Source organism: Mustela putorius, unplaced genomic scaffold (genome assembly GCF_011764305.1).
Source record: "Mustela putorius furo isolate JIRA1106 unplaced genomic scaffold, ASM1176430v1.1 tig00003962_pilon_pilon_pilon, whole genome shotgun sequence".
Classification (NCBI taxonomy): domain Eukaryota; kingdom Metazoa; phylum Chordata; class Mammalia; order Carnivora; family Mustelidae; genus Mustela; species Mustela putorius.
In genome coordinates this window covers 8,674,165-8,691,485 of record NW_025422106.1, presented here as the reverse complement: position 1 = coordinate 8,691,485, position 17,321 = coordinate 8,674,165, and the positions used below count along the sequence as shown (strand labels likewise).

The window sequence follows — 17,321 nt, the reverse complement described above, 5'->3', positions numbered from 1 at the left end:
TCATTATAAAGTTAAACATAAATTTATGACTCAACAGGTACTACCCAACAGAAATGAAAACCTCTGTCTACAAAAAGACCTCCATAAGCCCCAGATGGAAAGAACCGATGAACAAATTTCAAATAAATCGAGGGATTGCTAAGTAATAAAAAGGAATGATTGACATAGATAAGACATGTAGGAATCTCAGAAATATTATATTGAGCAAAAAAAGAAGCCAGACACAAAAGTAGGTGTTACAGTATGATTTCATTTATGTGACATTCTAAAACAGACTTAGTCTGTGGTAATTGTAGCAATAAGAACAATGGTTGCCTTGGTGGAAGAGACTGCACAGAACTGGGAGGGGGTATTGGGGTAATTGTCTCTCTTGGTACGGGTATGGGTTAAATAGGTGTATGCATTTATCAAGGTCCATGATATTCACTTAATATTTATGCATTACACTCTGTAAATTAATCATCAATTTAAAAAATGACCCATTTCTTCCACCCCACCCCCCAGAAAGAGAATATAAGTTCAGGAACCAGACCACCTTGGTTCAAATCCTGATTCTGACACTAAACACTATGTGGCCTTGAGCAAATCATGTGATCTTCTCTGCTTAAGTTTTTTCATCTGTAAAGTTAGGATACTAACAGAGCCTAATTTAGGGTTGTGAAGATTAAATGAATAAATATATGGGTACACTTCGGACAGTTATTGGGGTAGAGTAACAGTGTAATGACACAGGTAATGAAGAAAACAGGTTTTGTTCTAGGATTAATTATGTTCTGGTTCTGTGAAAGTTGACAAGTTAAATATGGTGTCATAAGGAACTGTTAACAGAATGTTTGTCAGAACCAACCTCTATACATGCATTGGTCTCTTGCTTACTATTTTAGTGGAAAGAAAAAAAAGTGTTATCTTTTGGGCAGTAACCAGCTCTATGGCTTTGTTCAGGTTACTTCATTCCTCTGGTTCCACTGTCTTCATCTCTAAAATAAGGAGGTTTTGTTATGTTAGATGAGTGACTTTTTACTGTTTGGGAATTATATGCCCCTTTGAGAATCTGATGAAGAACTAGAAAAATTTTAATTAATAGATATCAGTTGCTTTGTAACCTTTAAGAAATAATAAATGTGTAGTATTTGTGGGTTTTTTGTTTTTGACCAAAATCAATCTGGCTAACTTTACATCTTATAAAAATTAAGGAGAAACCTCTTATCAGTTGATTTGGGTTGGCTCCTTCCCCATCTTTTGAGCTTACCAAAACAGTGGGGGCTTACGTGAACTTTGAAGAAAGGACTGATCCCTACCTGTGGCTCTACATCCTCATGCCTGGTTCTTAGCTCGTGGTTGTCCACTGCTGCCACTGTCTAGGTGCATGGGGGCCCATTCGAGTTGGTGGCTGCATAAGGGCTTTCCCATGCTCCCTGCTGGACCTGGCCAAAGTCTAAGGCTCCAGGGCTCACGAGCTTGCAGTTGCTGGTGCCCAGGCCTCTGGGACACCCACACACCCATCCCCTTCCAGGGCTTGCCACAGTCTGGCTTAGCTTTTCACCACCCTGCAGAACCTGAGACCTTTCTATTCCTAGTCCTCAGGAATCCAGGGGACTGAATTGTTCATCAGCCTCCTAAGCCCTGCCTCTCTGTTCCTTTCCCCTCATTCATACATCCCAGTTTAATTTTGAATCTGGGCCTGGGTCTTGGAAAACCAAAAACAGCCTAAAAATTCTCTTTTTTGTGTTAAAGCACATGTGACTGTGAACTTCCTCCTGAGCTAAGAAACGCCTAGGCTCACAGACAAAAAGGCCTAGCAACATCTAGAAGGTCAAGAAGTATGTTATCCTTGCGTGCTGTCTGCTCTCCGAGGTCACTTGGAGCTGTGATTTGTCCCTGTCAGCCATAAGGGAGCTCTAAGCTCACACAAGCAGGGGAAGTCTCAGAAAAGCAATCAGTGTAGTACAGAGTCTGAGGAGGAGAAGGGAAGTGAAAACCCGGTCAGAAAACCCTGTTGAAGATGTCAATTAGAAATGCGGTGGTGTGGGCGCGACTCAGAAGGGAAGAAAGCTCTTAAAGGAGAAGACGAAAACCAAAGATGTGCTTTCTTAAACTGAACTCCTGTGTCTGAATGTGACCGCAGGCAGCTTCAGCATGGCGTAGGTAGATGAGCAGAGTGTGCTGCTTCTACTGTGGGGCCTGTAGCCCAACTGCTCACCCCGCTCAAGACGGCCAACCCCTAAGGGTAATCCAGGTTGACGGATGAGGGACTTTTTAGATCATGTTTAGCGATCAGGATGCTGTCTGTGCGGCTCATTGTCTAGAAGATCAGCAGGTTTCGGGGGAATTGCAATGATCTCTTTAGTTTGTCACCTCGAGAGTAACATCAAAACCTCTTTTTTTCCTCTGTTGACAGAATAACACTGATGGACTTCATGAACTTGCCTGTGGGGGCTTAATTTATTGCCTGGGAGTTGTGTTCTTCAAGAGTGATGGCATCATTCCATTTGCCCATGCCATCTGGCACCTGTTTGTGGCCACGGCAGCTGCAGTGCATTACTATGCCATTTGGAAATACCTTTATCGAAGTCCAACAGACTTCATGCGACATTTATGACCAGTCTGTACTAGGTCTCGAAACCAGTATTATTTCAATTATGGCACTTAGGGAGTGGGGTAAGAGCTGAAAGTTGCACAGAGGAAAAAAAAAAAAAAGAAGAAGACAACAGCACTGACTTTCTTTATATCTTTTGAATATAGTTACTGTGAAAGTATAAAAGCTGTGTTCTGGAATATTCCCCCTCACAGCAGATAAATAAGGTAGTGAATTAATTATTCATTCCATTCCACTATCATGAAGGACTCTGGATAGACTTGGCCAACCGATGTTTACAAACAGAATTTTGTATTTTAATTTTACAGACTTTATTACATGATTTTTCTAAATTACTAGGTCAGGCTATAAAAGTCAGTGCTACGACAAAGCTTCCTTTATAAAAGAAAATTGTTTCTATCACTTTCCCATTAGCTGTGTGAAGAATCATGGACAGAACTTACACTACTTTTACCATGTTTCATCTTGGCATAACATGGTTATTTTTTAATAGAAAATTTCATTTTTTGTAAATTTTTAAAGACTATTTCATTGAAGCGCATCTCTGCGGTTCCTCATTCACATGAATTTTTGCAGCAAGCTGTCAACATTCCACAAACGAACAAACATAATACCTCTTCTGATAGTTTTATTAAGCATAGAGAAATTGCCAATTTTTAAAAATTGCAGTTTTCCAAACTTTTCTGCCAACCTCTGACTCTGAATTCCATGCTGCTTTGGGCCATATACTTGACCTAGTTTGGTTTACCACTGATGGAAAAGTATTTTGATATCATTAACTTTTTCAAAAGATTCAACTTTTTCTCTATGCCTTTGCCATGTTTTCTTCAGGATCTCTTTCAGCAGTGGATGAGTATTCACATCTGTATTCTGATGGTATTACTGGAGTGATCATCCACTGAAGACTCCTGGAGAGTGTTGTGAATTACACTGAGTAGTGGTATTGCCTGTTTGGTGCCCGTCGGTTAAATCATTGTCACTTAGCTTAATATTATCCGTTTGATGCTTGTTTTCAATTGTGGAATTAGATGCACAAATTCACATTCTTATCTTACCCCTGTATCTCCTGATAATAGTTTTTTCTTTTCCATAGAAGAATATTTAAAGCATTGTTTGACAGATAGAAACTCATGCATCTGTAGTTCATGGGTTTTATCCTGGCTCAGTGGAGTGGTATTTAATATATTATTTTTTGGTTTGCCTTCAGTGTCTTATATTAAGATTAACATGAGCTGCATTGTTTATTACTCTCCTGTTGGTGTTTTAATAAATGAAATAACCTTGCCTTTCGATCCGTGCGGATACCGACTGTTTGCTAGATTTGGGTTTGATCAGTGAAAGAATTGGCTTGACGACACATTTAGGCTTATTCATTGAAATTTTGTACTGATGTGGCTTGAAAAGAGGGTTTATTTTGGGTGTGCATATTTAGAACTCTCTGATTTGGGTGAATTACATGGGAATAAAGAACAGAAGAAATGGTATTTGCTGGTAAATTCTTAAATAGGCAAGGTGCCCAGTGATAACACCAACCAGACCACCCCTATATCTGCATGATTCTGAACATCCTGATGCCTGTTATTTTGTGTATATTCTGTTTTTAATATATTAACTTTTGTGGATTCATTTAAAGTCTGCTCAAAAGTAACACTGTCGAAACCACCAAAATGTATGTAAAAAATTGTGCTGTAGACTAGAATAAAATTGTTACTTGGATTTGTTCCACTGTCTCTAAATTAGATGACTGTGAAGATGAGAATGCAGTTTTGAGAGCTTGAGCTCATCCAGCATTGTAATTTGTATACTAGCCTTTTTTCTTTTTTTTTGAGAAATCAGGATAGAAAAACAAATGTGCCCTGTCATCTAGAACTTTCTAGTCCATATTTTATTTTATTTTATTTTTCTAGTCCATATTTTAATAATTGAAATGCCAGAGCCAGCTCAGACATTAAAATCAGCTTTTTTTCAGTTTAAAATATGTTAGTTGGGGCCTAAAGATTATAACCTAAATGATGTATCATTACCAAGAGAAGCCTTTTGCTTTAGTTTACAGAGTAGACTGCAGGGCTGAGGTTATACAGTTTTATATTGGCAACCAGACACACGTCATATGGCAAACAAGGTGAATGCTTGATGTCCTCCTCCCCTCTTCTACAGTGCAGGAAGCAGATTCAGAGAGGTCTGCCTTCCTCCAGGGTCAGGGAGCGGGGACAGGAATGCAAGTCACCATATACACCACTGTATTTTCAAAGTCAGCAATAACAAACCAATCCAACTTGAACTGAAAATTCATTCAGCATGGACGTCAGTTTAGAGCCTCGGTAAACCCTCAGACAACCCTCCATCAAACCCAGTTTTGAAGATGGAGTGTCTTAAAGCATTATTATTCCCTATAATTCTGTCCTCTGGTCCACCAGGGTAACCTCCCCTATTTCTAGAGCATCTGCCCTGTGCTCTCACCTTCCTGATCAATAACTTCAGCCTAAAACTATTTCCTTTTTTTTTTCCCCTCCTAAAACTGTTTTCTAAAGACCAGACCTCTCATCAACTGCCCAGATGCCCCTCAGCACATTTCGCCCCACCTGTCCCAGACGGAATGGAGTTCACTGTCTTTCCTTCTTTCCCCACCACCAAGCCTATTTTTCTCAAGTTCCCTCTCTTAGTTCAGGCCATGGCCAGAGCCTCCCACCGATCCTTGATTTGTGTCACACTCAAATCCAAGCAGTTGGCCAGAGCTGTCGCCTCTGCCTCAGTCACAAGACCTTGACCTGCTTGCTCCCCCTACCCCTTCCCCCCACAAGGCCCTACAAAGCCCTGGTGAACAGCCCTCAGGCTGCTAAAGCCACCTCCGCCATATCCCACCACTGGGTACACCCCTCGAACAAGCACAGTCGCCGCACTACAACCAGCATTTTCATCCCCGAATAGTTGACGGATGGCTCTTCTCTGCTTTCAAACGTCCACAGACTCAGCCTCCACGACTCAGGCCAGCCACCTGGTGTCTTCCTGTGCTGACTACTCACCGTCCCTCCAGGCCACACAAGACACAGCCCCACAGTGAGTTTCACAGCCTCCGCCCAACACTGTGCCCTCCCAGTGCACAGCAGCTGCTGTTCCTCAGCCTGGATGCCCTTCGCCAGCCTTTCTCCTAATGTGGCAAACATTGCCTCATTCCCAACCTCCATCAGATGCCCTCCCCTTTGACTCCAGCACTGCTAATGTGGCCGGTCACGTTGCCTGGGGATTGAGTTTGCTTCTCTGCTCCCAGGGCTGACCTCTTTCAAAGCAAGAGCTGAATCTTTACCTCTGTCCTCAGCTTGTGGCACAGCACTGGGCTCACCGGAAGAGAGCCTTGAGCCAAAGGAGAGAGAGAGGGTGGGTCGGAGGAGACAGACTGACAACGAAGTGGTTTGGACCGAGCACCTCTCCTCTATCATGAGCACTGTAGCAGGCTCTAACTGCCTGCCAGGAGCCTACTTCTAGCTTCCTTGGCCTTACTGGCTTCCCTGACCAAGGGTCAGCTAGCGGTTCATAGCAACCACAGGCAAGCTGATAAGTAATTGTCATGGAAATATTAGATAGTGTATCCTAAATGAGGAAAAAAGCCAGCCTTGTTTATTGAAGCTTCCAGAGAAGGAACTGTGGAAGATTTATAAGCCTGGAAAATTACTTTACCTACCCTACTTCCCTTGGGTCCTCTTTTTCTGAACATATTAATAAAATAAAAATAACACTCAGTTCTGCAACCCCTGAGCCTTAGTATGGATTACACTCAAAAAGCAGCAACTTTAATACAACATTTAAATATTTTGTATAGTTTTACTTTGAAAATATATATAACACTTGGGAAAATAGAGCACAGAAAAAATGTTTTTTTGAAAAGATTTTATTTATTTATTTGACAGAGCACAAGTAAGCAGAGGAAGGCAGAGAGGGGGAAAGCAGGCCCCCTGCCAAGCAGAGAGCCCCAGGCTCAATCCTAGGACCCTGGGATTAAGACCTGAGCTGAAAGCAGAGGCTCAACCCACTGAGCCACTCAGGCGCCCGAGCACAGAAAAACTGTAAATCACCCAGTTCATTCATCCTAATGCATTTTCATGTATTTCTTATAAATAAGCCACATACGTGATTTTTGTGTTCTGCTTCCCCTCACACTTATTTCATAAACATTTACAACATATTATACAGTTTCTGTAGCCAGAATGTTCAGTGGCTCCACCTTTTTTTTCTGGACTGGAGATATGCAGCCTATTTTGCTTAATCATTCACTTAATTTTGGATTTTTAGATTGTTTCCAGTTTTTATTATAAACTACTGCGGTGACACCAGTGCATAGCTTTGTCCAAATTTATGATTGGGACCTAAAGGTAATTATAATAAACAACTAAGGGCTTCCCATGTATTGGGAACTGTGCTAGTTTGCACGGATTATCTCACTGAACCGTTAAAAAAATTCTTAACGGGTAGACAATTTTATTATCCCCATTTTACAGATGAGGAAACAAACACAGACGAATGAGTTTCCTCATCCAAGCTAAGTGGCAGAACTGGATGGAATCCAGGAAGCCTGGAGTCCATTTTCATTCTCACGAGTGCAGTTCCTGATTAAAGGTTTGCTGATGGGTCTACCCAAAGGAAGACCTCTTAAAAATAAAACTTACTCCAAACCTCCACATTTTTACTGGGTGTCTTTAAATTATGTCATTTAGAGGAAGAGTAGAATAGGAGTGTCTCCAAAGGAAACTGACCACACAGAAGCTGGTTCCGCTCCCTCGTTGTCAAACAAAGTTTCCCAAGAGGGCCCAAGGAATGTTTTTAGTTTAACAAGGTTAGAATGACTGTGTTCATGTCTTTCTGCTGTTTTTGCTATTTTAAACGGAGAGTGCCAACATGTTCTTGCGTCCAGTGCCATTCCCACCTACATCCCTGTGATGTATTGGTGATGTTATTTTTTCCAAGAAACAGTGCCACTGTGCACTCTAGCCACTTCGCAAGGGGAGCTAAGCTCTTCTCAACAAGGCCCTGTTCAACACAACAGAACACTCTCCTTCTCCTACACAGCTCATTATCACTCAGACTTTCACGGCAGTCAGATGGTTTCAGCCGACACAGACTGGCTAGGCTTATGGAGGCCCTGGAAAAATAGGCTTTGGAGGCTTACCTCATCTCCTTGGAGCGGTCACAGGTCTTCTTACCATTCTGTGCCAGGCCAAACTCAGTACGCCCAATCAGATGTGCCCGTTACTGAAAAAGTCAGGAAAAGTGTATTGATCAAGAGGATTTGGTTCTCTTAAAATCACGAGTGTTTTCTGAACCCCATGTGTGAGCTGTGTGTTGAGTTGGCGTGGAATCATCAGCCAGCCTGTGACAGATTGGGTGAGTTTAGGCAAGTTACGGATTACCTCTGAGCCTCAGTTCCTGTCTGCAAAAGGGGTATAGCACTTCCCTCATACTGCAGTCATAAGGATTGAATAATAAACCACAAGTGTCTAGTTTATGCCTTCTGGCATATGATTGGCACCAGATAAATGTTAGCTTCCTTCCCATATGGCCAAGCTTTTAAAATTATGGTTATAGCCCACCTGCAAAGATTTTTCATGCAAAAACAACCTGAAGGAACATTTTAGCGGCATTCAAAAAATTGTGTGCATCTTTAAACCCTTAAAAATGGTCCCGGATCAACCTCCGGCCCAGACTATTACTAGGCCATGTGGTCACCCCAGGCTTTCTAATGATTTTGTGCCTTTTGTAGCAAATGTTCTTTAAATATTCACTAAATTTCTTGAGACAGAGGCTGAATACTACATGGAAAATAGTGGAAAGGGAAGGAGCCGGGCAGTTGTCCTTTTGTACCCAGATGGGAATGTGCATACTCCACTTAGACCACGGGCCGCTAGTTAATCGGACCCACACTTTGTGGATAGCAGTTTGGTCACCATCTGCTGTTCTGGGAGTGTGCCTCTTAGGAGACTCAGCCACTAGACCAACCCTTAGTGGCTTATGAGAGAATTGCTTCTAACCATGGTGCAATCAAGTCTTTTCTATCTCGTTTTCTTGCTTGGTGATCTTGTAGAGTTTCCTAGGCATACATTCATTCAACAGATATTTGGGGAGGGTTTTAGGTATGTGCCACGGACTGGTCTAGACACTGGAGGTGCTGTAACGAAAAGCCAAACAACAAAACAAAAATCTTGCCTGTTGCTATGATTCTCTGCCTTTCCTCCCTTAATCTGGATTGGAGGTTTGACAGGTTTTTGCTGATCTGGTTTCTGGCACTATCCAGCTGCCTGGGGCCAGTGAAAGCCAGTGCAAAGTATGTACACACAAGAAGAGAATGATACTGATCTAATTAGCCTTTCATCAGACCTGCCTTACTTTGTGCAAAAGTCTGCTGGGCTGAGTTCAAATTCCCTGTCCCATGCAGCTCTTGCTTTGGAGAACACTGAAGAAACTCCTCATTTAAAGGATCCCCTGTGGTAACCTCTGCCCTCAAAGGGACATTCCTCTAGCCTAAAAGACAGCCCTCTATTCAGCAGCACGTTTGTTCAAACCCATCAGGTTCCTTTGAAGCAGGTTTTGCATAGCCTCCCAGGCTGGAAACGATGAATGGGAAACCTCGGGTTTGGGCCAAGATGTTTCCCTTCTTTGTTTACAGCATCTGGGATTCCTGTAGTGTAGTGTCTCCTCCCCCCCCCCCCCATCATCCTGTCTTGTGTCAGCACATGTGTTTAGTGGCCAGGGATGCCGTTCTGTGTAGAGTAAGTCTGTGCCCTCCGGGGCTCCCACAGTCTCCTGGGGAGAAGGACTGACTGGGAACAAATTAGCAATTATAATGTAACATAATCACCGTGTTTGTATTGGATGCTATTATTGGAGGAGGAAGTGATTAACTCTCCCCAGGGGACTCGAGTTCTCCCTACAGGGGCAGTATTTCGGCTGAGACTTGAAGGGTGAGTGAGAGATTACAGAGGGGAAAGGTGAAGAGGCAGTGGGTCCACACAGGTTAGGGGAAGGACAGCATTCCAGGCATGGGAAGGAGGACCTGTCGGGGAACAAGCGGGGGTGGGGGAGGGGGTAAAGGGGTGTGGGGGGGCAGTTTGAGGAACAGCATGAGGTGCCCTTGGGAAGTGCTGCATGGGATGTGTGGAAGAGGGGTGATAACATCTATTCTCTGTGACTCAGGGACGTGTGTGTGTGTGTGTGTGTGTGTGTGTGTAAGATGCTATTGTATGCATGTGAATTTTTCTGCAGCAAACCCTGCATCCTAGACAGCGTTCTTTGTCCCCATGTTTCTGGGACACCACACCCCATAACACCATAGAATTGTTATGGAAGGCAAATGTTTTATGGTCCATCTGAGCTAATCCCTGTGTTACTGTATTAACACTGAAATAATGCATGGTGCGGTACATTGTGAATTGGTTGGACGGATGATCCATTATTGGGATTATGATCCTTTCCTGTTGACGTAGGTAATCAAGATCTGAGGATATTTGTGGAGACCTTCATGTGGGCATCCAATTTATTCAACAAAGAATGAGCCCGTCCTGTGTGCCAGATGCTGGTCCAAATGTTGGGGATAAAGCATTGAACAGAACAGATGCAAGTCCCTGCCTCATGGGACTGACATTCTTGCCGACATACTGACTGACATACATACTTTACTAGAAGTAAAATGTAGAAGTAAAACACATAGTATGTTTTAATAAGTGGTATGAAGAATCATGGTCGGGGGGATGCAGTATGTTTTAATAAGTGGTATGGAGAATCATGGTCGGGGGGATGCCGGGGCAGGCGTGTGGATGTGCAGTCCCCTGCACTTGGGGAAGGCTGCACTGAGAAGGGGGAAGACCTGAGGGTGGGCCCCAGGCCACAGAGACACCTGCTGGCACAGGAGGCCCCTGACGGGAGCATTTTGAGTGAGCAGAGAACAGTCTTGTCTATGAGGCCACAGGGATAACAAAGACTCTCCCTCTGCCAAACTTGACTCCGTCCCCTAGAATCTTCTTTCTGACTAGTCCCTGACTTCAGGCTCTGGCCTTGACCTGTTAAGTTCAAATTTAGCAAGTATCCTGCTGGTCAGTTTAGGGAAAATCCCCCATTCTCAGAAGCAAATGAAGTTCTTCATTCCCCACCATTGGTGTCTTAAAACCTTGGCTTTTGCTTTCGTAAGACTCTCCTGAGTCTTATTGAAATTACTGAGGAAACCTAATTTCCCACCCGCCTCTTGGCTGTGAATTCCCACTTGACCTGGTTATATTCACAGTGGAATTGATTGTCCCCTACTCTAAAACCCCATTCCAGTAGCCACCCCCTGAATAAAGTCTGCCTTCCCATCTTTAACAAGTGTCATGACTAACTTTTTCTTTACCAGGGTACTGATTAGTGAGTACATGGTGCCTTGGAAACCACGGTATGGTCCACAGGCACACGTGTGTGTGGGGGTTATTATTAGTGCTGGACTTTCTTCTGGAATCATCCAGAAGGTGTTAGAAAGATCCCAGCATCTGGATTTTGAATAATGAGGGGACCCTGGCCCCTAAGTATTAGAAAGAACATGGGCAGCCTGACTTGAATCTCAGTTTATTTATCTTTAAAATGTAGATGATTAAAAAAAGAGAGAAAGAAAAAGAAAATGCAGATGTCAGTAGTAAGACTAACCTCAGAGGCTGAACACTATACAAATGTGAATTTAAAAATGAGCACCAATCTTGGGACATCAGGGTGGTTCAGTCAGTTAAGCATCCAACTCTTGATTTCAGCTCAGGTCATGATCTCAGAGTGATGAGATGGAGCCCTGCATCAGGCTCCATGCTGAGTGTGGAGCCTGCTTAAGATTCTCTCTCTCCCTCTACCCCTCCCCCTGCTTGTGTGCATGCACACTCTTTCTCTCTCTAAAAAAAAATAGGGGGGGGGGAGCACCAATCTTAAAAAGTGGGCCAGTGTATTGTGTATTCCCAAGCAGCCTTTAATTGTTCAACTGTTGGGGAGGGGAGATGTGCTACTCAGTAACTGGGAGGGAGCTGAAGGTAGCTGCCTGATCTTCCTCTACGCTCGACCTCTCCCTCGCTGGCCTTTGATCCTTTAAGAGAGAGTTTTTTTGTGCAGCGTCTTCTTTCTCCAGCCCGTTTGATCTAGCTTACTCACGTGGAGCATCCCTGGCAGGAATGGCACCCTACCTTTGGCTCAAGTTTCTCTTCTTTCCTCATCAGCTTTAGGAGCTCGAGCCAGTGAGTGATAAAAGACGGGCTCTCCGTAGATGCCAAGCACTGGTTTGGTTTGTCACCGATGTGTTATGGGGGTTGTGACCTAACAATGCATGGAGAGGAAAGGGAGGAGCAAGTATTTGGCTGTGCTGAGGCTTGATTTCCTCATTTGGAAAGGACTGTGCTCTCAGCCTCAGAGGGCTGTGGTGAGATTATGTGCAGAGAGTACTAACACAGGACCTGACAGTCAGTGCTGAATTCCATTCTCAATTACTGTTCACCAAAGTTGCTCTGAAGATTGTGAAAGAGCCCTTGGCTAGAATTAGGGCAAAGGGGTGCAGGCGATTACTCCCCTACTCGGCTTATTTCACCTTGTGTGAATGGCAGCCTTATTCCCATCTAAGGTTCTTGCTTGAGCCCATCTGCTGCCTGGGGAGTGTTCTTCCAACCCTGTCTTCCTTTGCCCTGCTTTGGGGCCTGTATTAATCTTATACCTTCCGAGGACTTGGTGGCACTGTCTACTCTCCCTTCTTCTATCTCCCCAGCCCTGGCCTCCCTGACATTGCTGTATCCTGCGTCCCTCTTTTCCTCCCATTTCTGGCTTCTCTGAGTCTTTTTTTTCCCGACTCCTCCCCTTTCTACCCATCCTTAAATATTGGTTCTCCAAGGTCCTCCTCGGCCCTTGAACCCTCAAGGACCCCACCCACACGGATGGTGAGGGTCTTTAGCCCCACACTCTCCTATCTCCCAAATCCTTAAACCCATTTGCCCATTGGCTATTTTCACATGGATGTTCCATACCCACCTCAAAGTCAGTCTTTTCAAAACCAAATAAGTCCTCTCTTCTCCCAAACCTGATGTGCCTTCCATATTGCCTGTGTAAGCCAACAGTAGTACTGTCTACACCATCCCCTAAGCCAGGAACCTGAGAGTCCTTCTGGACCTCTCCCTCCTGTGCATGCATCTCTTGCATTCCACCAGTTTGCAAATCTCATACTCTCTGATCTCTTCCAAAATCTGCACCCCCTCCACAGAGACCACCTGAGTTGAAGCCCTTATCCATTCTGCTCACCATGGCTGCTTCCAGCAAGTCTTCTGCCATCCACCCCAACTCATCCAACCCACCCCATCCCATCTCCCCCCCACTCCATTCTCCCCATCTACCCCACCCACCCCATCCCATCTACCGGTCATCCACCCCACCCCATCCTCTTCATCTACCCCAACTACCCTCTCCACCCCACCCCACCCCACCCCATTCTCCCCATCCACCCCATCTCATCTACCCCACCCCATCCACCCAACCTCACTCCTTTGACTTCATCTACATCTCATCTAGTCTCTGCGTTTCTACCCAAGTGCTGTTTCTAAAGCGAGACTCTTAATGATATTCTAAAATGAGAAAGCTTAGTGTTGGATCTGGCACCTCCTTACCCGTGTGGACTCACCTCTTCTTACTCCCAGGTACCCTCCAGCCAAACAGAAGGCTTGCTGTTCCTCAAATGTGCCACCGCTTTATCATGCCACCGTGCCTCTGCATATGCTGTTCCCTCTTCCTGGATGCCCTGCCTGCCCTCACCTTCCTTCATTCACATTCAGCATCCCTATTTAAACATCAAGTCCAAATTCAAAAGTTACCTCTTCCTTAGAAGGGGCTGGCTCTTCACATTCTCCCAAGGAATTCCACGGTGACACTTAGTAATCACATTGCATTGTGCTCATCTTTTCCCCACCACAGCCCTCAAGATAAGGTTAGGTTACTAATCTCTGTACTGCTGATCCTTAAGAGGTTTTTGACACATAGGAGCTACTTGGAACATGCTTATTTAATAAGTGAATGAATGAATGATTGCATGAGGACTGGATGGTCACTGGCACTGAAGGGAACATCTATGGACATCAGTGCTGAGAAGACAAGATACCGGAGATGAGGCTGTCAGATGTGTACCGTTATCTTCATAAATGACAGCAGAGAGAGGGCCCTGAGCCAGACTCAACTCCAGACAGCCTCCCTCCCACCACCCAGTGTCTGTCTGAGCCACCTCTCCCTTCTATCTTACAAAGTTCAGCTTGAGCAAAACAAAATTAAGATGGTAATTTTTATTGCAATGCTGAATTAAAATGACCCACGCTCCCTGAGATTACCTGCTCTTTGGGATTAGCATGGAAGATCAAAGACTGACCCTGCCTCTTTCTTACAAGTACTGCCTGAAGCCTCAGAGCAAATGATAACACCGTACAGGTTGAAAGCTGTGTCAAACCATCCAGATCAACCGGGAAGCAGAAAGAGCACCAGTTTCAAAAGCCCGGAGGTCCCATTCTGGCCAGGATCCAGCCAGGATGGCTAAAGTCCTTCCAGCTTTAATCCCCAGGCAGCAGAGAAGCCTGGATTGTAGCTACCCACAAACCCAGGTGATTCTAAAGAATGCTCTGATAATAACATCTCCTAGCTTAAAACATTTCTCTTTGGAAGTGTTCCAAGTGCCTTGACGGCTATCACCCTGCATTTTATGTCCATTTTCTTGCGAGGCCATTTGGTGGCAAATGTTCTAATTCCTCTGTTACAGTTGGTGAAAGTGACTCTTCTAGGAGGTGAATAATAATCCAAGATCACACAGTGAATTGGGAGATCAAGCCAGAACATGCACCCAGGCAAAAATAACTTCCGAACGGCCACTTTACTAAGCCTTCTACGAAACATCATCTGCTCTTTATTTAAGTCTGGGGGAAAATTAAATTTGGGAAAAAAGAATAGAAGCATAATTAAAGGATCTGGCAGGAGAATATAAAACCCAGAGGGAACAACTCATTCCTTTGTGCCTTTTTTTTTTTTTTTTAGCTGCTTGAGCACACACATGATTTTTCTTCTTCCTTATTCCCAAATGTTCTTTTTTCTTTTCTTTTTGTTCTTTATTATTTTTTTTTTTCCTTAACTCAAATCTTAAAGTGCTGAAGCCAAGACTTTTGAGCACCCGACTTCCTTGGGGCCTGACTGTCCCTCGATTTTCTCTGCCAGGGCCTGACTGAGCACTTCGACCCTGTTCTTATCACTTTTTTTTTTTAACTTTTTATTATGGGGAATTTCCTATTTACACAGAAGTACAAAGCAACTCAACTCTAAACAGAAAGGCACATAATGCAAAACAGGAAAACCTGAGCCTAAGGATGCATTTCCATGTCAGGAAACTGACCCATCCTTCTTCACTGGCACTGGGGTAGGATGAGCTCAGCGCTTGGAGGAGAATATCCACATCCAGCTTTCCCTCCCCTGAACTGCATGGCTTTTGGAAAGTCACGCAGAGGGTTGGTTTTTTCACTTGCAAAATAGGAACAATCAAACTAATCCCACAGAATGGCTGTGACCATGAAGTGAGATAACATCTGGGAATAGGTTTTGTAAGTTACGAAATGCTCTGAAAATGTGAGGAGCTCTGAGGACTGTTTCGCAGAGCCCTCGGAGCCCTGCCATGCACGGCGTGGTTCGCATGCTCGGAAATGTAGACAGAAGGCTTGTGTGACAGAGCTCTGCCATACCCACCGTCTGTTCAGACTTGGTCCTGAACCTTCATCTTATGTCACTTTGCTTTTCACCCACTTGACTAGCAACTGTGCTACCCACTACTCATTTTCCTCCTTGCTTTGGGGACAGTTTGCCCATTGGTCTTGTCTTCCCAGGGCCCCTCTGGTCAACTGTCCTATGCTTCCACCCAGACTAGACCAACTTGGGCTGCTTTTGTTTAGAAAGGCCTTCTCCACACGGCACCTGTGATCCTTTTATTCTAGTAAAATCCTGACGGTAGTACCTACCCCCCAGCAATCAGGACTCAGGGGGGAATCAGCATGGGCTTAGGGAGGAGGACAGGGAAGGAAGACCGCTTGCAATAGACTCAGCCCCTCTCCTGTAGGTCAAGGAGGGACCTGCTCTCCTTAGAAGGTAGTTTAGGGAGCAGTGGTGAACAAGAGGAAATCCATGACCCAATGGAGCTAATATTCGGGGGTGGGGTGGGGAATGGGAGCTGACTATAAATGAGTAAATACACTAATAAATAGAACTAAAAATAAATAATATTTCAAGATGGGAAGAAATTAATGCATAGTTATGTACTGGCAAGAGACTAGAGGTAGGAGTGGCTGACTAAGCTGACTAACATAGGGTAGTCAAGGTCATGGGTTATGGCTTCAGTTTTATAAGTGCCCTTCCCACCTCACCTTATTGTGAACAAGGAAGCTAAGAGCCCCACTTGCTACTGGCAGCCATCCCATACCCTGAAGGGAGCTAGTTAGAGGATAAAGCCATCACTGTAGATAACAGAGCAGAAAAAGGAAAAGATTACCTCTTGGATGCTTATGGGTAAGACACTGTATTGTTGAACTCTAAAGTCCACCTGACCCTGAACCTTCCAGTTAGGTAAGCCAATAACTTAAGGCCATTTTGATTTGGTTTTCCAGTGCCCAACAACCAAGAGTGTTATAACTGATGCATGTCTCTTGTGGGTTATGATCCCCATTTCAGGGAGGTCTTCTATCCAGACACATATAGCTCTTCCCATGAAGATGCTGAAAAACTGAAGCTTCTCCATCTTCTTACATTTCCAGGGACACCATTAACCAGGTGAGGCACTTGTTAACGTGCCTAACATATTAAAGATAGTTGACAAATATCTATTGAACCAAACTGATTGAATAAGCCAGATTACTGTTTAAAAGGAGAGAAGACACAGACAGTTCTAGTCTCCCAAAAGGCAAGGACATTCCAAAATAAAACTTCATAGTCCTTTCTAGGTCATGGAAGGCTTTCACATACTTTATACCATTTAACCTTATACTACTCCAAGGATCATCATTTTATGCAGAAATACAGACTGAGAAAGGTCAAGCCAGGGGCATGGCAATTAGATGATATTCATAAGGACTCTGACTCCGGTCTCTCATTCATTCCTGGATCCTGAAAATTAACTGGTTGATATAGTAGACATTCAAGTTCCTTGTAAACTAGAGGAATTCCCAAAGAGGTGTACATAGGCTTATTGACCTCAGAAAGCAGAGATTCTGGAGATGATGGCATGGCCAATGTGTTTGTCCAGACTCTGTCAGATGCTGGAGGAGCCACATATCTGTCACAGGAGTACAAGAGCCCTTTTCTGTGTAACTTCAACCCAGACTGATGTAAATCCTACTGACTGGTGGGGAAGCCGGGTAAAATCTTGTACAGCACCCTCCTCCCGTCCTTTCCCTTATCATATGGGCAAAAAATTCATTGCGCTTCTTTGTAATTATACAACTAAAATTATTTTTTAAAAATTTACTTCACTTTTAATTAACTTTTAACTTTAGAACAATTTTCAATTTACAGCAAAGTTGTGAGGATGGTAGAGTTCCCAAATATCCCCACTCCGTTTTCTGTGAATACCTTAACATTAAGATAATACACTAGTCACAATTAGTCAACCAGAATGGATAAATTATTATTAACTGAAGTCTATATTTATTCAGATTTCCTTAGCTTTTATCTAATTTTC

At 43.9% G+C, this 17,321-nt stretch overlaps 1 protein-coding gene across 3 annotated transcripts in view; it reads left to right on the top strand.

Moving 5' to 3' along the window:
* The window catches only part of MMD (monocyte to macrophage differentiation associated), a 54,994-nt gene that overhangs the window by 22,549 nt on the left and 15,124 nt on the right, over positions 1-17,321 (top strand). Inside the window, exon 7 of one of the 3 annotated variants that reach the window (XM_013053673.2) lies at positions 5,563-6,342. The exons of 1 other annotated variant lie outside the window; for it this stretch is intronic. In XM_013053673.2, coding sequence (XP_012909127.1) covers positions 5,563-5,748 — 186 coding nt within the window. In that variant the 3' untranslated portion in view covers positions 5,749-6,342. Of the gene's footprint in view, positions 1-2,398; positions 4,313-5,562; positions 6,343-17,321 lie in introns of those variants that run through there. One more of the 3 variants, XM_004747359.3, reaches the window with a different exon arrangement.